The 14,111-nt window shown below is 46.6% G+C and overlaps 1 protein-coding gene across 1 annotated transcript in view; it reads left to right on the top strand.

Moving 5' to 3' along the window:
- BRDT (bromodomain testis associated) overlaps nt 1–14,111 on the top strand; it is a 110,535-nt gene that overhangs the window by 46,069 nt on the left and 50,355 nt on the right. The window contains exon 6 of the mRNA XM_040408742.1: nt 7,207–7,572. Coding sequence (XP_040264676.1) covers nt 7,207–7,572 — 366 coding nt within the window. The remainder of the gene's footprint in view (nt 1–7,206; nt 7,573–14,111) is intronic.

Below are 14,111 nucleotides of genomic sequence, written 5' to 3'. Positions count from 1 at the left end.
ATGGAGAATAAATAGCTGGGTTAGTCTGTTGTTCACTGAAGGGGAAACCCTAGTGGGCACCAGCAGAGCCTCCTCCCAATCCTCGGCATCAAATGTAATGATGGAGTCTCTCCACTTTGCCTCTACCTCCAAAGGTTGGAGTGCCATGCGTTCTCCCAACAGATGAGTATATAACACAGAAATTACTCCCCTGGGACCCTGTGACCTTAATACCCCTATCAAGGGATACTTAGAGATGTTCTTACTCTCACCTCTAAATTGAGCAGTTAGGGCATGCCGCAACTGAAGATATCTATAGAATTGTGTATGAGGGATCTCAAACTTCTCTTGCAATTGCTGTAGAGATCGCAAAACGCCTCCTATATATAAGTCCTCCAAGGTCCGAATCCCTTGCTCTTTCCAATCCGCTGCTCCCTCCAAATTCACCAAATGTGGAAACATAGGATTATCCCAAAGAGGAGCAGTATCTGGCAAATCCTTGTATGAGTTAAGTTTGGCCGCCCTCCAGACCTGGTTGGCTAACCTATGGGCAGGGAGAAGCCTACCAAGCACCTGATTTGGGGGTTTCCAACACAGGCCACAAAGTGGAAAGGTTAAGATACTCCCTCAGCCAGTATTCCGGTCCCGGCAGTTCCCCCTGCCCCACCCATGCCGCTATGTATTTCAGCTGACTAGCTAAGTAATACAGAAAAAAGTCAGGCAGGGCCACTCCACCGTGAAGCTTGGACCTCTGTAGGACGTTCAAGGAAAGCTTCCTCCTAGCTCCCCCCCAGACAAAAGCCGCTGTTATCTTGTGCAATCTGTCAAAGAAGGTTTTAGAGACCGGGGCGCATGCGTGTGACAGGAGATAAAGACCCTTCGGAAGTAAAACCATTTTGACCAAATTCAATCTACCCATTATCGAAAGCGGTAAGGACTTCCATGTTTTAAATTTGTCAATGAATAAAGATTCTATAGGGTCTATATTTCTTGCCACTGATGCATGAGGATCCCTAGTGATCACAATGCCAAGGTATTTAAATTGATCCACCACTGGTAAGTTAAGTAGCCTTTCGGGCCAGTCATGTGTCCAGAGGGGCATGATAGCAGATTTTGTCCAATTTATGTGCAAGCCCGAATAAGTACCAAACCTCTCTATCCCTTCCATCGCACTTCGGAGGGTTCTCTCGGGCTCATCCATAAACAGAAGCAAATCATCAGCGTAGAGCCCTATTTTCTCTGCTCTATTCCCTCTAGAGATCCCCAGAAAGGCCTCGTCCTGTCTAATGCGTAGCGCAAGATGCTCTATCACAACCGCAAACAGCAGCGGGGAAAGGGGACAGCCCTGCCTCGTACCTCTGTGAAGCGCAAAGGAATCAGATTGAGTGCCATTCACTAGTATATTTGCTTTAGGGCTCTGATACAGTATTTCAATCCAGCTTACAAACTGAGGGCCAAAGCCGAAATCTCTTAAAATCTGCAGCAGGAAGGGCCATTCCACAGAGTCAAAGGCCTTAGCAGTGTCAAGGGACGCCAGGGCCCACCTCCTACCTTCCGCTGCCCCGATCTGCGCTATTACCTGCGCCCTTCTAATGTTATCAGAGGTCGTCCTGCCCGGCATAAATCCAGCCTGATCCTTATGTATTATGGATGTCACCACTTTATTTAGGCGTGAAGCCAAAAGCCTAGTCAATATCTTGTAGTCTAAATTTAACAATGAGATTGGTCTATAGGACCCACACTCATTTGGATCCTTGTCTGGTTTTAAAATTACTACAATGGTGGCATCATACAGGGAATCAGGTAATAGACGCCGCCGAATCGACTCCGAATACAGTTTAAGGAGTTGGGGTCCTAGGATATTGCTGTATCTGACATATACTTCCACAGGGATCCCATCCGGGCCTGGCGCCTTCCCCTTAGGTAGATCCTTAATGGCTAGTTGAATCTCCTCCAGTGTTATATCTGCATCCAACAACCGTCTATCCTCCGCGCTAATCTTAGGGTGGGACACCTCAGCAATATAGTCACACAGCTCTCCAACAGTATATTGAGCTGAGGAACTGTAAAGCGACTTATAAAAGCATTTGAAAGTATCTAGAATACCCTCCACTGATTCCAGCAGCTGCCCTCCAGAGTTTAATATGCGCAGAACAGGGGGGGACATCTGATTGGTTCTTGCAATCTGGGCGAGGAGTTTGCCCGCTCTATCCCCAGATTCAAATGACTGCTGCTTCATGAAGAACATCCTGCGCTCGCTTTTTTCTTTAATGTGCAGCATATAAGATCGACCCCTCGTCATCCATTCAATTCTATTCGCCTCTGTGGGATCTAGACAAAAAGAGGCTTCTGCCTCCCTACACTTGGTGTGTAGCTCAAGCTCCTGGCGGGCAGTGCACTTTTTTACATAAGAAATGGAGGACTTCAGGCAGCCCCTCAGGTAGGCCTTCAAGGTGTCCCACAATAACAAACCCTCCGTCTCATCTCCCTGCATCTCCAAGAACACCTCCAGTTGGTCAGGAATCCTATCATTCTGAGTAAAAAGCGTGAGCCAAAAGGGGTGAATCCTCACTTTACCCCCCCCAGAGGCGGCACCAGGGACATTCAGACGCGCTACTATTGGAGCATGATCTGAGGGGCCCTGTGGCACATAGGTAATATCAATCAGATCTGTATACACTGTGGCATTGCCCAAAACATAGTCGATTCTAGACAGCGCGCCTCTAGCGGGGGTGAAGCAGGAGTACTCCCTCAACCGCGGGTTCCTAAGTCTCCAAAGGTCCAGCCATCCCAATTCTGCAGCAATTCTAGATAATGCAGTGACAGAGGAGGATTCATTTATCTGCATCCCGGGTGGGCGGTGCCTGTCTAGCTCCTCCCCCATGACCATATTGAAGTCGCCCATGCAGATTAATCGGGCCGAGGGATATTGTGCTGCAAATCCCAATGTCGTCTGCAAGAGTGAAACCCTGGCCGGAGGGGGGTTGTATAGGTTAACAATAACATAAGGCATATGATTAATAAACCCGTACACCATTACGTATTGCCCCTCAGGATCTACAGCAGTCTGCTGTGGCTCCCATATTAGGCCCTTACGAACCAGTATTGCTACTCCTCTAGAGTGTGAGGTGCCATACGCCTGCATAGACCATTGCACCCATGATTTAACTATTCTGTGCCCAGTGTCTGGCGTCAAATGAGTTTCCTGAAGTCCCAGAATGTGAGGGCAGTATCTCCTGACATGCGAGAATACCGCGATCCTCTTATTTGGTGCACCCAAGCCTCTCACATTCCAGGACGTCATTGTTAAAGACCCCATGGCTCAGCCATCAATACATCTACCATACTAATGAGGGTCACTCTGTCAGATCCAGCACAGTACCCCCCTTTCCTAAGCGGTCTCTTCACCTCCTTAGCCCATGATAGATATGCAGATGCCCATGCCTTAATCAACAGTATAAACATAGAACATAACATATGATGAATTAACAACTCTAGATATTCATCCAGTACAACCATTAATGCGTTAGTTTCGTGGTAACGTGTTCGGGGACCGGTACGGCAAAGAAGTTGTTCAGGCCCATACCGGTGGCCGGACATTCCCTGTACATGTTGTAGTACAGCTGTAATTATTAAGAGGAACAGCGGATAACAAAATATAATGCGCAACCAGGCCTCATACCAGCTATTAATGAACAACAGTAGCCAGCATTACACTTCTAGAAGGCCCAGCGGCTGAGAGTGTCCGTAACATACAAGTGAGAAGGAGAACACAGCATCACATACACTTGGACACTGCGGCAGGTACCATATTACTCAGTACAATACCCCATAATACTTGCGGCGCAGTCCCAATGTCCCGGTTAGCGCGGTCTTGGGCGCCTGGATAACCAGTCCTCTGCTTCCTTTGGATCAGTGAAGAAGAGTGGTCTGTCCCCATCGATCACGCGGAGACGAGCTGGGTAGGCCATCGAATATTGCAAATTTAATTCACGGAGACGTCTCTTTACCGAGACAAAAGTGGCCCTCTTCTTCTGCAATTCCGCAGAAAAGTCCGGAAATAATGATATGTTGGCGTTGTCGTACATCAGCGCTCCTTTGCATCTTGCCTGACTTAGGATTAAGTCCCGGTCCTTCCAGTTGAGCATACGGGCCAGCAATGGTCTCGGCGGGGCTCCCGGGGGAGGTGGTCTGGCAGGAATCCTATGCGCTCTCTCTACCGCGTACGCGGTCGAGAACGCGGCATCGGGAAACTGGGCCTTGAACCATGCCTCCAGGAAATTAGCAGGATCCCTTCCCTCCGCTCTTTCGGGAATACCTAGAATCCGCACGTTGTTGCGGCGGGACCGATTCTCCAGGTCGTCGCACTTCTGCCGCCATAATCCCACGGATCTCTCCACCTCCTGCAGTCTTGTGTCCAGGGGCCTAGTATAATCCTCCAGCGCCGACACTCGATCTTCCGTCTGCTTAACCCTCTCTCTCAGCTGCTGTACGTCCTGCCTCAACAGGCCCAGGTCCACCCGTACCTCCTCGATCTTACACGTGAGAGAGGACTGGCAGGAGGAGATTGCCGTTAGAAGCTGCTCCGATACTGCTTTTAGGGTAATTTCTGGTTCCCCAGCATCATCAGGCTCTATCTGTTGCGCGACCTGCCCGCGAGTCGCCGCACGTGGAGTGGCGGGAGGACCGGCGCCATGCTGGTTATCTTGGCGGGCATATTCCTTCAGCTTCTCAGCTGCCGATTGCGCCTTGCTGGGACCCATATCGAGCTGCCTGGGCTTCCTCCTTTTCCTCTGCACTTGCCACTCGGTATATGGCATAGACAGCTTGGCAGGATTGATTAGGATTTAGTACAGGGAACGGAGCCTCTCTCAGATGCGTGCGTTCATGCCGGCAGTCAGGCCACGCCCCCATGCTAAACTTTTTAATAGACTTTTTGGTAATTTTTTGTCCCTCTCTATATTGAAAACAATAATCCTAAAATCATGAACATTTCACACTGACCACTAGGCCTGAAAAATGTTAAGACTTCTTGGTCCTCAACAGCAGCCACATGGTTCGTAGACACAATAGTGTGGTGGGTGTGTGACCTGTGCAGAGGTCAGGAGGGAGTAGATAAGCTGTGATATCACCTATTGTGAATGGTGAATCTATATATATATATATATATATATATATATATATATATATATATATATATATATAGGTGTCGTCTGTCATTCTAATTCTGCCTGTGATAATACAGTGACTACTGAAAAGAACAGGAAGTCTCAACATATTAGGCCTAGTGGCCAGTACAAAAAAGTGCACGATATTAGATATTTTTTAAACATAAATATTAACAAAGAAGATTAAAACAGTAATCGCCATAAAAAAATTCCTTAGCATGAAAACGTGATTTAAACATTAGGTCATTTTCCGATGACACATTCCAGGACTCGGGGTGCGATGGTGAAAGATAATTTTTCCTGTATCTGGGGAAGAAGGAGGATTCACAGGTTTTATCTTCGAGTCCCGGCTGCGTTTAAACAGCTTTTTACATGAATATATTGGATTAATTAATAAAAAATGAAGTATTCTCAGGCTCTGCAAAGACAAGGGGGTTAGTCAGCACATCCCAATGCGCAGGTGCACGCTGCCATGGCTGAAAACATAGAGAAAAAAAGACAATGCAACAGCACTCCGCAAACCAGAAAAAGTACAATAAAGCCATAGTCACAAAAAATGTTATAGTGCTAATGCTACGCTTATTTATAAAGTGAGATGCTTGGCAAATACATTTTGTACAAAACCATTTGAGCCCGTCTGCCGAACGTCAAGGCGATCTCTGTAAGGCTACTTTCACACTAGCGTTCGGGGTTCCGCTTGTGAGCTCCGTTTGAAGGGTCTCACAAGCGGCCCCGAACGCATCCGTACTGCCCCAATGCATTCTGAGTGGATGCGGATCCGCTCAGAATGCATCAGTCTGGCAGCGTTCAGCCTCCGCTCCGCTCAGCAAGCGGACACCCGAACACAGCTTGCAGCGTTTGGGTGTCCGCCTGGCCGTGCGGAGGCAAACTGATCCGTCAGTTGGGGACGGATCCGTTTGAAGTTGACACAATATGGCTCAATCTTCAAACGGATCCGTCCCCCATTGACTTTCAATGTAAAGTCTGGACGGATCCGTCTGAACTACTTTCACACTTAGAATTATTTTTAAACTATAATGCAGACGGATCCATTCTGTACGGATCCAAACGTCTGAATTATAGGAGAGGATATGTCTGTGCAGACATCAGACGGACCCGCTCTGAACGCAAGTGTGAAAGTAGCCTAAGACTGGAACCTAACACTAAATACTACCTGTTATGTGTCATAATGGCCGCCATAAAGTTCAGGAAGTGTTGGTTCCACATGCATGCTGGGTCCACTCTGCCTTTTACAATTTTTGGTGCCATCTCACTTTATAAATAAGCGTAGCATTAGCACTATAATATTTTTTGTGACTATGGCATTATTGTATTTGGCTGTTGCATTGTATTTTTTTCTCTGTATTCTCGGGCTCAACATCCACCCTCAGCTAGAGGGGGGCACATTTACTAAGACCTTTAGTAAGAAGTTTTGCGCCAGTTTTGGTTTACCTGTTGCCCCTCCATAGGATTAGTAAAATTTATGACCAGATGTACATAATGGAATAAATCACAGTCCTTGGCCTGGCGAAAAAAACTGCTGTAGCTCCTGGCTGCTATAGTTTTCTGGTAAAATTTATGCTGGTGTCCAGGCATACCCGTGAGTAAATTTGCTGTGGCCAGAATCCCAGCCCTGGCACCCCCCTGCCCACCTAACTGAAACGGGCCGTGTGACTAAAAGGGATTTGCGACTATTTTTTCGACTAGAATAGTTGCAAGTCCCTTAATAATTGACCCCAGCATACATAGTAAATCACTGATTCCTGAAAGTAAGGGGCAGAAGCAGTTGAGTGCTACAACCCTTCATCTGTATTTAGCTCCTCTTCGGAGAGGTGTGGTTAGTGGCGTATGTGCTTATAGAACGTACATGAGCCCATACGTCCTCTGCTCCAATCTACAAGGAGAGGTGCTCAAAGCTGAACTGAGATGAAGGAACATAGCACTCATCTGAACACTTCTGCCCCTTGCTTCAGAGGTAATCTTCTCCAATGCCTTTGCTTTGTTTTTACTTCGAGGTGTACAATGCATTGGGTTCAGCTTTGCTTACATGTGTTTTTAGGCCAAGAAGGGTATAAAACGGAAGGCAGATACTACAACTCCTGCTGTGTCTCTGATTTCAACCTCCCGTGAATACACACCTTCTCTACCCGGACCAAGACAAACCCAGGAAGCCTCAAGTTCAGAAATACCCCCGGCTGACACATCAGTCAGAGATCTTCCTGACTCTCAGCATCAAGTTCAAGCAATTATTCATAGTTCACTATCAGAGCAGCTGAAACACTGTCATAATATACTTAATGAGATGATGTCTAAAAGACATGCTAGCTATGCCTGGCCTTTCTACAAGCCTGTCGATACTGCATGCCTCAACTTTCCTGGCTTTAGTGACATTATAAACTGTCCAATAGATCTGGGAACCATCAGAGTAAGTACTTGTAGGATGCTGGGAGCTGTTGAGAGATTTGGGAGATGTTCCAGTTGATAAGGATGTGTGTTTGTAATATTTTTTATTTCACATGAACAAAAAAAAATGATTTAGCAGGAAGAATACATTTGTCAGTTTCTGTGTTGTGCTATGGGCTTTCTCCCAAGACTACAACACAGTTTACAGTCATCTGCAGCCACTCAAAAATTTGGGATAAAACAAAGTAAAAGAAGATTGTCAGTTCTGTTCTACTTTGGATTGTCATTTCTGCACATATGTTTCAATTGCATAGTAAAAGCAAATATAGGAAACCTTATAATATATCTTAATAGAGAAAAATATCACTTTCTGTATTTCTTCTCCACCCAGCCTCTAGAACTGTTTATTCACCATCAGTTCAAACATCAAATCTTTCTTAAACGACAAGACAGACTGAGGGATCAGGTTACTGCCCATAGAAGTTCATGAAAAGGCTGGGGTGGAATGAGCTGTTGTAGGGAGGCAGAGGTAGAGATACATAGTGAAGCTGCTGCAGACTTTAAGAACTTTTCTCTCTCGCCCCCATGCTGGATTCACGGCTACACTGCTCAGTACTGCTAATGTTCTCCATGCTGCTGCTATTTCTGAGAGGATGCTACAGAAAGATAAGGAACCAGGATCTCTTCTTCTCTGTGTATATGGTATATGGGAGACACAATGACCTCATGTATTTTGTAATCTGCAAACGTGGGTCCGCAAAAAATATGGAAGACGTCCATGTTTTGTGTGTCCATTGTAATAATGCCAATACTTGTACGCAAAGTGGACAAGAATAGGACATGTTCTATCTTTTTTTTGGGGCTGTGGAAAGGGAAAGACTTACAGATGTGGACAGCAAACTGTGCAGTCGTTTTTTTTGTTTTTTGTTTTTTTTAAAGATATGAATGGGTTTGCAGTCCACAAAAAATGCAGCTTGGATGCAGACCAAAATAGTCGTGTGAATGGGGCATAACAGTTTCCACTGACTAGCTCACAGAATATTAAAGGAAATCTGTCACCAGGATATTCGCTATTGAAGTAAAGCCAATAGCACTTAATACCTTATTTCCAGAGGTGCCTTTGTTCCAGCAATAGATGTTTTTTATCCTCTGAAAATCCATGTTTATTTGGTATGCAAATGAGCCAGTAAGGTGCCCAGGCACGCCTCCTGCCAAAATGTGTCCACCCACCCCTCCTACATCACATTCAAGCCATAACTTGGGCGCTAGCAGAAGGCGTACTTGGGCTTCTTCCTGCAAGAATGACTCCCCTCTGGTCACCTTATTGGCTCTTTTGCATACCAAATAAACTGGATTTTTAGAAGATGGCAAAATCTATTGCTGAAAAAAAGGCACATCTAGAAATAAGGTACGAAGTGCTATTAGGCTATGGCTTTACTTCAATAGCGATTATCGTGGTGACAGATTTCCTTTTAAATATCACCAATATTAAACACTCGGACAACCCCTTTAAGCTGACAGGTTCACTTCAAAGGAACACAAAACCCTCTAAAAACATAAATATATTTAGTCCATAGTGCACACAAGCTATGTCTACATAGTGCTCACCAAACTGCTCTCATAAGCAGTTTAGAAGAGATCTTGCAGACCAACAGCTTTTTTCTTCCCCCAGTCTTCTCCATCTTCAGCTACAGAACAGCTAACTGCATGACTGCCACACATAAACACACTGAACAGAAAGTTCAGGAGCGGGGCAGAGCTTAAGCCTCCAACAAACTGAAACGCTAGCAGATCAGTCTTCTTGCACTGCTTTAGGAATCCCTGCCCTTTATCCCCACATCCTCTTTCTCTCTCACTCCCCAAAAATCTATCATCTGCCTCCCAGCCTTTTCAGCTTGCTCATTCTACCGAAGCCAATTTCATTTCAGCGCATTTTCCCTCCACCCCAACACGTTCCCAGTCTGTATGCTTTGAAGTTACTCATCAATTTCTTCCCCCGGTTCTCACCACCTCTGCGCTGCGAACTGATCGCTCCCTTTTACTGACACGCTCCAGATATGCCAACACCAGAGCGACGATCAGCCTGCCATTGTCACTTGGCTCCCAACACCTTCGTTATTCTCAGAGATGAGGAGCTTTCCTGAATACCGTTCAGCGAGCCTCTAGGAGTGCTCTGCTCTCCATGAATTCCTCTGTGCCTCCCGTCGCTCTCCAGTCCGCTCCCGGAGAGCTTGCTGAGGCTGGACTGCGCCAGAGATGCAGAGGCAACCGCATTACCCCAGTACAGGTGTTTGGTTTGTAATGTTATTGAATATTTACACTGTACACCAGCAGTTGGAGCTATGGTTGGCATCAGGAATGTAGCTAACCACCCCATTCCTCCCCTCTTGGCAAGAGTGGATTGGTCCTACTTCCTGCCAGTAGAGTGGAGTCATAGCTAGGACTGTGAGGAGTAAGGAAGCATGTCCTATTGTTCCTGCTCTAAGGGCTTTAGGGACCAGAGAATCAACTCATCTGTGAGATCACTACTCCAGAGAGACTTCAAAAACAAAACTACAGGTATTCTGCAAAACTACAGCATTACAGTAACTAGAGTGAATAGCAACCATACCAATTCAGACTTTGCTGCAGGTGAGGGACTACGGCTTAGACACCCATCACCTTAGTTCACATGCAAGCCAAGTCCACTCAAAAAGCCAGCATCACGCAGTAGACACATATAGCCACAAGTACCAGCTTTCAGCTATTAGCCAGAGCTTCAGGAGAACGACATCAGCAAGGTAGCATACCAGAGGTACCATTATCTACCACTTTGCCCGCTCTCATTCATTATTTGGGAAGAGGAATTGCACTGTGTACAAACTTCTGCTGTATGCACTACAACTTCTGTTTTGCACTTAGTAAAGAGCAACTTTTACTTTTCTACTTCTGGCCTGATTCCTTATACCTCCATTTCACCCCACTGATCCACAGGGCGCAACGACCTGAAGGAGTACACACGTGACACATCATGTCATCAAGGCTACTACTACCACTCCCATCCTCTGCACTGGCTTCTCAGGGGGTCGCTGCACAACCAGATCACTTCTCCAGGCCGGGACTGGCCATCTGCCTGACCGAGCTGCTCATTGTGTGCCGCCCACCCACTTAACCACTTGCCGCAACTGTAACGCCGAATAGCGTCATCGCGGCGGCTCCCCCAGGCTACGCTAACGCCGATTGGCGTCATCTCGCGTGAGCCGAGATTTCCTGTGAGCGCGCGCTCACAGGAACGTAAGGTAAGAGAGTGGATCTCCAGCCTGCCAGCGGCGATCGTTCGCTGGCAGGCTGGAGATGTGTTTTTTTTAACCCCTGAAAGGTATATCAGACGCTGTTTTGATAACAGCGTCTAATATACCTGCTACCTGGTCCTCTGGTGGTCCCCTTTGTTTGGATCGACCACCAGAGGACACAGGTAGCTCAGTAATATGTTGCACCAAGCACTACTACACTACACCCCCCCCCCCCCCCCCTGTCACTTATTAACCCCTTATTCACCCTTGATCACCCCATATAGACTCCCTGATTACCCCCCTGTCATTGATTACCCCCCTGTCATTGATTACCCCCCTGTAAAGCTCTATTCAGACGTCCGCATGATTTTTACGGATCCACTGATAGATGGATCGGATCCGCAAAACGCATACAAACGTCTGAATGGAGCCTTACAGGGGCGTGATCAATGACTGTGGTGATCACCCCATATAGACTCCCTGATCACCCCCCTGTCATTGATTACCCCCCTGTAAAGCTCCATTCAGACGTCCACATGATTTTTACGGATCCACTGATAGATGGATCGGATCCGCAAAACGCATACGGACGTCTGAATGGAGCCTTACAGGGGCGTGATCAATGACTGTGGTGATCACCCCATATAGACTCCCTGATCACCCCCCTGTCATTGATTACCCCCCTGTAAAGCTCCATTCAGACGTCCGCATGATTTTTACGGATCCACTGATAGATGGATCGGATCCGCAAAACGCATATGGACGTCTGAATGGAGCCTTACAGGGGCGTGATCAATGACTGTGGTGATCACCCCATATAGACTCCCTGATCACCCCCCTGTCATTGATCACCCCCCTGTCATTGATTACCCCCCTGTCATTGATTACCCCCCTGTCATTGATTACCCCCCTGTCATTGATTACCCCCCTGTCATTGATCACCCCCCTGTAAAGCTCCATTCAGACGTCCGCATGATTTTTACGGATCCACTGATAGATGGATCGGATCCGCAAAACGCATATGGACGTCTGAATGGAGCCTTACAGGGGCGTGATCAATGACTGTGGTGATCACCCCATATAGACTCCCTGATCACCCCCCTGTCATTGATTACCCCCCTGTAAAGCTCCATTCAGATGTCCGCATGATTTTTACGGATCCACTGATAGATGGATTGGATCCGCAAAACGCATACGGACGTCTGAATGGAGCCTTACAGGGGCGTGATCAATGACTGTGGTGATCACCCCATATAGACTCCCTGATCACCCCCCCCCCCTGTCATTGATTACCCCCCTGTCATTGATCACCCCCCTGTAAAGCTCCATTCAGACGTCCGCATGATTTTTACGGATCCACTGATAGATGGATCGGATCCGCAAAACACATACAGGCGTCTCCCTGGAGCCTTCCAGGGGGTGTGATCACCCCATATAGACTCCCTGATCACCCCCCCTGTCATTGATCACCCCCCCCCCCCCCCCCCTGTCATTGATCACCCCCCCTGTCAGGCTGCCTTCAGATGTCCGTATGATTTTTACGGATACATGGATCGGATCCGCAAAACACATACGGACATCTGAATGGAGCCTTATAGGGGGGTGATCAATGACAGGGGGGTGATCACCCCATATAGACTCCCTGATCACCCCCCTGTCATTGATCACCCCCCTGTCATTGATCACCCCCCCTGTAAGGCTCCATTCAGACATTTTTTTGGCCCAAGTTAGCGGAATTTTTTTTTTTTTTCTTACAAAGTCTCATATTCCACTAACTTGTGTCAAAAAATAAAATCTCACATGAACTCACCATACCCCTCACGGAATCCAAATGCGTAAAATTTTTTAGAGATTTATATTCCAGACTTCTTCTCACGCTTTAGGGCCCCTAGAATGCCAGGGCAGTATAAATACCCCACATGTGACCCCATTTCGGAAAGAAGACACCCCAAGGTATTCCGTGAGGGGCATATTGAGTCCATGAACGATTGAAATTTTTGTCCCAAGTTAGCGGAAAGGGAGACTTTGTGAGAAAAAATAAATAAAATCAATTTCCGCTAACTTGTGCCAAAAAAAAAAAAATTCTATGAACTCGCCATGCCCCTCATTGAATACCTTGGGGTGTCTTCTTTCCAAAATGGGGTCACATGTGGGGTATTTATACTGCCCTGGCATTCTAGGGGCCCTAAAGCGTGAGAAGAAGTCTGGGATCCAAATGTCTAAAAATGCCCTCATAAAAGGAATGTGGGCCCCTTTGTGCATCTAGGCTGCAAAAAAGTGTCACACATCTGGTATCGCCGTACTCAGGAGAAGTTGGGCAATGTCTTTTGGGGTGTCATTTTACATATACCCATGCTGGGTGAGATAAATATCTTGGTCAAATGCCAACTTTGTATAAAAAAATGGGAAAAGTTGTCTTTTGCTGAGATATTTCTCTCACCCAGCATGAGTATATGTAAAAAGACACCCCAAAACACATTGCCCAACTTCTCCTGAATACGGCGATACCACGTGTGACACTTTTTTGCAGCCTAGGTGGGAAAAGGGGCCCACATTCCAAAGAGCACCTTTAGGATTTCACAGGTCATTTACCTACTTACCACACATTAGGGCCCCTGGAAAATGCCAGGGCAGTATAACTACCCCACAAGTGACCCCATTTTGGAAAGAAGACACCCCAAGGTATTCCGTGAGGGGCATGGCGAGTTCCTAGAATTTTATATTTTTTGTCACAAGTTAGCGGAAAATGATGATTTATTTTTTTTTCCTTACAAAGTCTCATATTCCACTAACTTGTGACAAAAAATAAAAACTTCCATGAACTCACTATGCCCATCACGAAATACCTGGGGGTGTCTTCTTTCCAAAATGGGGTCACTTGTGGGGTAGTTATACTGCCCTGGCATTCTAGGGGCCCAAATGTGTGGTAAGAAGTTTGAAATCAAAATGTGTAAAAAATGACCAGTGAAATCCGAAAGGTGCTCTTTGGAATATGGGCCCCTTTGCCCACCTAGGCTGCAAAAAAGTGTCACACATCTGGTATCTCCGTACTCAGGAGAAGTTGGGGAATGTGTTTTGGGGTGTCATTTTACATATACCCATGCTGGGTGAGAGAAATATCTTGGCAAAAGACAACTTTTCCCATTTTTTTATACAAAGTTGGCATTTGACCAAGATATTTCTCACCCAGCATGGGTATATGTAAAATGACACCCCAAAACACATTCCCCAACTTCTCCTGAGTACGGCGATACCACATGTGTGGCACTTTTTTGCAGCCTAGGTGGGC

The sequence above is a fragment of the Bufo bufo genome, chromosome 9, assembly GCF_905171765.1.
Source record: "Bufo bufo chromosome 9, aBufBuf1.1, whole genome shotgun sequence".
Classification (NCBI taxonomy): domain Eukaryota; kingdom Metazoa; phylum Chordata; class Amphibia; order Anura; family Bufonidae; genus Bufo; species Bufo bufo.
This window is presented reverse-complemented; position numbering and strand designations above follow the sequence as displayed.